The sequence below is a fragment of the Zea mays genome, chromosome 3 (genome assembly GCF_902167145.1).
Source record: "Zea mays cultivar B73 chromosome 3, Zm-B73-REFERENCE-NAM-5.0, whole genome shotgun sequence".
Classification (NCBI taxonomy): domain Eukaryota; kingdom Viridiplantae; phylum Streptophyta; class Magnoliopsida; order Poales; family Poaceae; genus Zea; species Zea mays.
The window spans coordinates 37,142,602-37,149,924 of record NC_050098.1 but is presented as its reverse complement, the minus strand read 5'-3'; the positions used below and the strand labels follow the sequence as shown (position 1 = coordinate 37,149,924).

Sequence of the window (7,323 nt, the reverse complement as noted above, 5' to 3'; positions counted from 1 at the left end):
TTAATTTATTTTCTATTTTCTATGTATTTCCTATTTTCAATGGTATTCAATTGAATAGCATTGAATCCAATGAGGCTCGCCCCAGATTGAATCTGTTTTGAAAGGATTTGCTTGGCAAAAAAGAACTTCAAATAACTTGAAATTAGTAGTAAAGCTATGTCAAATAACTGAATAAGGCAGTCTATCTATATGTGCTCTTATGTGGTAGAGACGTCACATTTCACTTACCTTGGCGATAGTGAAACCAATTACGTATAAAAGTCAGATTCCCATGTTAAAAAAATCCATGGAGATCACGAGTCAACAAGCAACGTAACTTGGCCCTCAAGTGCTATTACAACAGTCTTAACTCCAACCGTTATCTCAACTAACCAACGAAAACCACCATAAATCCGCCCCCTAGATAGCTTAGCTAAGCTACCTCAAGCGTGGTCCAGCAGCAAAGGCACAGGACCGAAAAAATAAACAAACCTTCCGTCGGAAAAATTAAAAGGAAAGTGAAACGAACACCTACCCCTCTGTGTATATTCCGAACAGGTGCACACGCGACACGAGCGAGACTGCGAGACACAGGCAGCGGAAAAATAGAGACAAAGAAGGGGCAGGAGCAGTGACCTGCCACACCAGAGGAAACGAGAGAGAGAAAAACAGCCCGATCTCCTCCTCCCACTCCGATCGCCCTACCGATCGCCGCCTCGTGAAGCTTCCCTGTTCCCTCCCCGCCGCCCGCGACGCCATGGAGCCGCCGCACACCGAGGAGGCCGCCGCTGCTGCAGCAGGAGGAGCAGAGGGCGGCAGCGCAAGCCCGGGCACCGGCCTCGAAGGTACTGCCTGCCTAACGGTTTCTCGGTGTCGTTCAGATCTCCGGCCGGGCGTACGGCCGCACCGGATCTCTGGTGGGTTCCCGGGTGTGACCGCGTGGCTGTTGCAGGGCCGATGCTGAGGCTGGGGCTGGACGGCGGCGGGGAGGGGGAGGACGGGGAGCTGGGGGCTGGGGAGGAGGCGGACACGTGGCTTCCAGAGCGGCCTGGCGAGGCGGACTGTGGCTACTACCTCCGCACGGGCGCCTGCGGCTTCGGGGAGCGCTGCCGCTACAACCACCCTCGCGATCGTGGCGGCACTGAGGTGAGCGCGTCGCGTCCAGAAGCCTTCACTCTCCCCGATCTGATCCGTGTCCGCGTCCGAGCTGCTTGCTGCTATCGGCGAATTGTTCCGTTTCGGGTAGATTCGCAGTGTGGTTGAGGTAGTTACTGTTTCAACTATCGTGAGGATCGAACCGTAGAAACTATTAATTTGAGTAATGTGGTTCGTTCATAGCGTGTTATGCACCGTATCGCTAGCAACTGCATTTTTGAGCTTGCTTTCTTTTATGGTTGAGACAATTGTTTCTCTTTCTTGTTTGCTTTAAATAAATTTACTACTAGTTTATCTCTATTGGCTTCCAAATAAATCCCTACTACTATTAAGAACAGAAGGTGGTCACCTGGTGCTACCACGGTTTCACCCCGCGCTGACACACGGGACCCGCCCCACGCGTCCCCGTCTCGGCATCGTGTCATGTTGGCCCCACGCTCAGCTACTGCCTGCACAGGCACCACCAGACCACACGTACCTTTGTGTTTAGAAATAAACAATAATTATATAAAAATAGTGCAAAACGAGCATTTAAAGACACACCCCTACTCTAGAAATTTGTGGCTAACCACCGACTACATATATCTTAGTGTTTAGAATTAAACAATAATTATATTTGAATGAATATCTCAATATTTATTTATATGATATATAAAAAACGTAGCAAAAAGCACGGGCAAATGGCTAGTATAGGAAGCCAATTGCTGAGCCCCTGATTTCCATTTAGATGTTGTTATGGTGATCCTGAGTTCCTGACAAGCCATGATACAACATAACAACTTACTTTTCTTCTCCCATTTTGTAGTTTTTTTCTTTGTTCCTGTGTTCAATGTGAAAAGTAGGGGAGGTCATCTTTGTATCCAAGATTTGTATTAACAAAATGCTGCTGTATTTGGTAGCTTCAAGTTATTATTTTTTAATCTTGAGTGTTTTCTGGATTAGATGCTTTATGGCCTGTTATGCTTTCAAATAATCACAACTTGGAGTGCTGCTATTACTCATTATTTGCATTTAACACCTGCAAGTCAGCTTCTGTTCCCATTTGCTAATCCTAAATGATTTAGGATATTTGAGGCCTGCTGCAACCGAATCTCTAGTTGCCAATTGCTCATGTTTTCTAATAGATTCCTAGTGCATAAATTTACAAAATTCCCTGAAATGCCAATCTGACAAATAGTTTCTTTAAAATTTATTTCAAAAATATTAGTTTGGTGGAGGTGCCAAGAATGGAGCAGCACAATACTTTCCAGAACGACAAGGGCAACCTGTATGTGAGGTACATTAACACCTTCACACATGATTTAACAATCATCTATAGAAATCTGGGCATCAATCAGACATTGAAGCATTAACCTGGCAACTCCTGCACACTATTTGCATGCTCCCAGTGTAGCATGTACTGCTGCTTGTCCATGGGTATGCAGGGTGCACAAATATAAAAGGAAAATAAACATTCATGCCTGACTTGTTAATGTTGGTGCTTTACCACCTGTTCTTTTGTTTTTCTATAGTATTATTTGAAGACTGGGACTTGTAAATTTGGTTCCAATTGCAAATATCACCATCCTAAGCAAGATGGATCTGTGCAATCTGTTATATTAAACAACAATGGATTCCCTCTACGCCCGGTATGAGAATTCTCCTATGGATGTGCTTCTTTGTAACATTTTTAACTGTTTTTGGGAAAAAATTTACATTAATGAAATGCAGGGTGAGAAAGAATGCTCCTACTATATGAAGACTGGGCAATGCAAGTTTGGTTCTACATGTAAATTTCATCATCCAGAATTTGGTGGTATTCCGGTAACCCCTGGCATATATCCAGCATTACAATCAGCATCTGTGCCCTCCCCCCTTACATATGCTTCAAATTGGCAAATGGGAAGGTCACCCGCAGTTCCTGGATCATATATAGCAGGCTCATACACTCCAATGGTGCTCCCATCTGGAATGGTTCCATTGCAAGGATGGAGCCCTTATCCGGTAAATAATCTGGACAAAATGCTTTATTTTGATAGAAGAAAAGGTTCCTAGCAAGAAGCTTATATGAAGATACTCCCTCTATTCCAAATTATAAGATGTTTTATCTTTTCTAGATGTATTCCTTTTATATGTATCTAGACATAGTGTATATTTAAATGCGTAGCAAAAGCAAAACATATCTAGAAAAGCCAAAATGTCTTATAATTTGGAACAGAGGCAATATAAAGCAAACGATCAAGCCCTTTTATGAGTTAGTCTTAAGATTCTCAGTTGATCATTGTCTAGGCAAGATCTGAAAGACATTCAAGTATGTACCTGAAATTTCTTGGCATTGTCAAGAAAATAAATAATGTAGGGCAATAAAGTTGACTTGTTTGATAATTAATAGGTATTAAGTTGCATGCACCAACCAATTCAACCCAAAAGCTTAAGCTGATAGGAGGAGGTGGACAATTTACTTATATTATATTTCTAACACTCCCCCTCACGTCAAGCCTCTCTTAGGTCTCTGACGTGGAATAGCAGCGAGCAACAATTATTTTATTTTAATTATGCTAACTAGGATTCGAAGTCGTGACATCTAGTTATGATACCATATTAAGGTGCATGCACCAATCAATTCAACACAAAAGTTTAAGCTGATAGGAGCAGGTGGACAATTCACTTATATTATATTCCAACAATAGGGAGGAAACTAAGGAAAATATTTTGTTACCTAAAAGAGCGAGGGACTATTCTCCGCCAAGTTTTAACTCTTTTGTTTGATGCAGGCACCGGTAAATCATGTAGCATCAGGTGGAGCACAACAAACTATTCAAGCTGGACCATTATATGGTATAGGACACCATGGATCTTCCACTGCAATTGCTTATGGTGGTACATACTTGCCATACTCTTCCTCAACTGGACAATCGAGCAATAATCATCAAGAACATGGATTTCCTGAGAGACCAGGGCAGCCTGAGTGTCAATATTATATGAGGACTGGAGATTGCAAATTCGGAACTACATGTAAATATAACCATCCTCAAGATTGGAGCACTTCTAAGTCCAATTACATGTTCAGTCATCTCTGCCTTCCGCTTCGTCCGGTGAGCATCCAGAACTCGTTATGTATGTATTGATGGGACTAATTCAGTAATATGTCATGTTAATCACTATTGTCCAGTAATCGTTTAATTCATAGTTTTAGCAAATCCAGACAAATCAAGCTTATCAATCCACGCCTCCTTACCATTATAGGTACTAAAAATGCATACATTATTCATAAAAAATCTTGAAGATAATTTGTCTAATAGTCTATAGGAGTATCCATGTTTTTCTATCCAGATGAATGACTATCGAGTTTAGTATCTTAGTTCCTTTTCTATGAGCAAAGGTCAAGAAAACCCATGAACGTCTGCTCCACTCATACACAACGGAGCCGTAGCCCATGTGAGAACGACAGTGATCGTGCTCTTAGAGTACTCTGGTATTTATAAGCTTTTATTATACATGCACACAACAGTATTAATGTGTAATCATGCTTGACTTATCACTTATCAGGATTCACTATCACATTTTTTTTCTTGCAAAATTATTTGCTTGATTAAGGTACAAATTGGCTTTTGTTTGTTTCTTTAAAAATTCCCTTTTTGTGAGCCATATAGAGCAAATGCAAGGTACAATTCGGCTCTTTCCATTGATGATTAGTTCTTATCAGCTAGATATTGTTTTTTAACTAATGGAGGTTATAGAGTTTTTTTTGTCTTTCCTATGATAATGAAGTGCTATACAATGACTCACTGTGGCAGGTATCATAAACTATGTAAGGTGTAAATTCAATGAAGTTTGATCATAACAATAACCAACCAATTTCTACTTTGTTAGTTGCTTTGAATCATGATACTTCTTGTTATGGAGAACAACAAAAAAAGATATAAATTTTGATACAAACTATTTGTTTTTTTCACCAAGTGTATCCGTGTTGCACTAACTCAAGGTTACTACTTCCCTGTCTAACTAAGGTGCTCAGTTCAATAAAGCAAACAGATTTAGTGGGGCCTATTGTACCTGCAATATGTCCCATATATTGTAGAAGTGTGTACTCCTCGCAATTAAATTTGTTTCCTTTAGTTTCGTTTTTGCATGTTGTTGATGTTTAGTTGCATACTGCAATTTCTTATTGACGGATTATAGGGATGAAATCCAGTATGAGTTTGTAATGACCTAGAGATTGATACCTCTCACTGAATCCATACACACATCCTTTGACAACCCCCCCCCCCCCCCCCCCCTGCATGATTGCCTACTGCCGCTGGAAGCTACAGTTGAGTTCAAGCATGTAGGATGTTATGTTTCTTTTTTACATGTGAAGAAAAATTGTGCTGATCATGTAGATTCTAATTTGTTTTTGAAAAAAAAAACTCTTGTAGTTTATTACTCAATCTTACTATGTTATCTAAAATGTACAGGGTGCTCAGCCTTGCACGTACTATGCCCAAAATGGATATTGCAGATATGGAATTGCATGCAAATATGATCACCCAATGGGTACACTAGGCTACAGTTCATCTGCTTTACCCCTATCTGACATGCCAATTGCTCCCTACCCTATGGGCTTCTCTGTTGCGACGTTGGCTCCATCTCCATCTTCCCCAGAATATATCTCAACCAAAGATCCATCTATCAACCAAGTAGCATCACCAGTGGCGGCACCTGAACCTGTTGGAGCAATCTTGCCAAAAGGGGTATTCCCTCCGGATACCATTATGCGAACTCAGACTTCTACAAGTGTTGGCAGTTCAAGCCCTGGTGGTGGTCGCTGATTTTTCTGAGCTGGTGGGAGTGATCCTATCAGCACAATTTTTTTCTGTCACTTGACACAGGTACCTTTAGCCTCCGATTGTATTTTTCATCATCTCGTTAAAACATACTGCTGCCGACAAATGATTATTATCTTGCTTTATTGATATCAGTTCTGATAGGCCTTTACAATGTGAATAAGAAGCTGTGGCCTCTGTAGAGAAGCCGTGGCGAGGGTGGTTTTCTCTACCATCAGAATAAGAGAGCATTGATCGGTTACAAGCAAGCTCGATTCACCTGCAATTTTTTGCGTTGTTCCGTTCGTGTCCAAAACGGGAAAAGGAAGGTTTTTTTTTTTGGATGTCAGGTTCTATAGCATGTTGGGCGCGGTTGTGAGGCTCCAGGTCCATTCCCTCGGTAAATAATTCTGGGGCAAGAAAGTTTTCGTTGTTATCAAGAAAATTTTCACACGCAGAGTTACTGGGTTCCTCCGCCTTTCAATTTTTTTTGTTCTATGTATATTGTTATATATATAGTACACACATATATATCTTCATCAGACTTGAGACATGTAATTACGTATATATAGATGTTTATATTGGGAGCAAGGCGCATTGTAATGGACCGAAAAATGCTGAATTGAAGAGATCTTGCTGTCGATACTGAAATGGCTGCATCGATGAGGCCAACTTGACACTTTATGGTGGGGTCCTCTTTAATAGTACCGTTGTTTCATAAGTACACCGTTTCATAGAGTGGTTTTGTCCTAAGCCAAAGTGTCTTTTTTTAATCAAATTTAATAGAGAAGATTATCAATATTTACAATGTTATTAAAATATCGTTTAAAACAAAACGCTGTTTAAATGAAGTTTAAAAGCTAAAACGCTATCAGGAGTCTAAAACGTTGTAACGTTTAAAGAAACAACGTAAAAGATGTTTTTTTTTGGCACTTGTGTTTTAGACCTCGTGCCCAACAGCGAATTTGGTCCAGTCCATTTACGTTTTAGGGGGTGTTTGAATGCACTAAAACTAATAGTTAGTCACTAAAATTAGTTGAGACATCCAAACACCCCTAGCTAATAGTTCAACTATTAGCTATTTTTAGTAAATTAGTTAATAGTTAGGTAGTTATTTGTTAGCTAGCTAATTCCACTAACGCCCCGTTTGGATCATTGGAATTGAATTCCATTCTAATAATAGTAATTTATGCATATATCAATTAAGCTAATTCGGTTTTATGCAAAATATATTTGTATATTATTATTAGCAAGATATCAGATATATTTATGTGCTATATTTTTACTATAGGGGAGTGAGACGAAGAATGTCATGTAAGTTATAGATTAGAAACCAATTCTAGTAATGCATAAAATCATTTCCCACCCTCCACCACATGAATTTGAGATAGGCTTATATCTGAAC

General features: G+C 40.2%; 1 protein-coding gene across 4 annotated transcripts; it reads left to right on the top strand.

Annotated features, from left to right (window-relative positions):
* Window positions 1-556: 556 nt before the first annotated feature.
* On the top strand, window positions 557-6,603 carry LOC100284552 (zinc finger CCCH type domain-containing protein ZFN-like 1). Of its 4 annotated transcripts, NR_182079.1 has the most exons (9): window positions 557-824; window positions 932-1,125; window positions 2,342-2,410; window positions 2,646-2,762; window positions 2,845-2,937; window positions 3,021-3,117; window positions 3,888-4,208; window positions 5,571-5,984; window positions 6,075-6,603. NR_182079.1 is itself a non-coding variant. In NM_001157447.2 (7 exons), the coding sequence occupies exons 1-7, from the start codon at window positions 737-739 to the stop codon at window positions 5,922-5,924; spliced, it is 1,416 nt and encodes a 471-aa protein (NP_001150919.1). In that variant the 5' UTR covers window positions 557-736; the 3' UTR covers window positions 5,925-6,080. The 4 variants fall into 4 exon arrangements, 1 of the variants encoding a protein (NP_001150919.1); NR_182077.1 differs by having other exon boundaries at window positions 2,845-3,117; window positions 6,084-6,603; NR_182078.1 differs by having other exon boundaries at window positions 2,845-3,117.
* Window positions 6,604-7,323: the final 720 nt, after the last annotated feature.

Coding starts and splice junctions, on each gene's coding strand:
- LOC100284552 (NM_001157447.2), top strand. CDS start 737: ATGGAGCCGCCGCACACCGAGGAGGCCGCCGCTGCTGCAGCAGGAGGA. Junction 1,126..2,341: donor GCGATCGTGGCGGCACTGAG/GTGAGCGCGTCG, acceptor CAAAAATATTAG/TTTGGTGGAGGTGCCAAGAA. Junction 2,411..2,645: donor AAGGGCAACCTGTATGTGAG/GTACATTAACAC, acceptor GTTTTTCTATAG/TATTATTTGAAGACTGGGAC.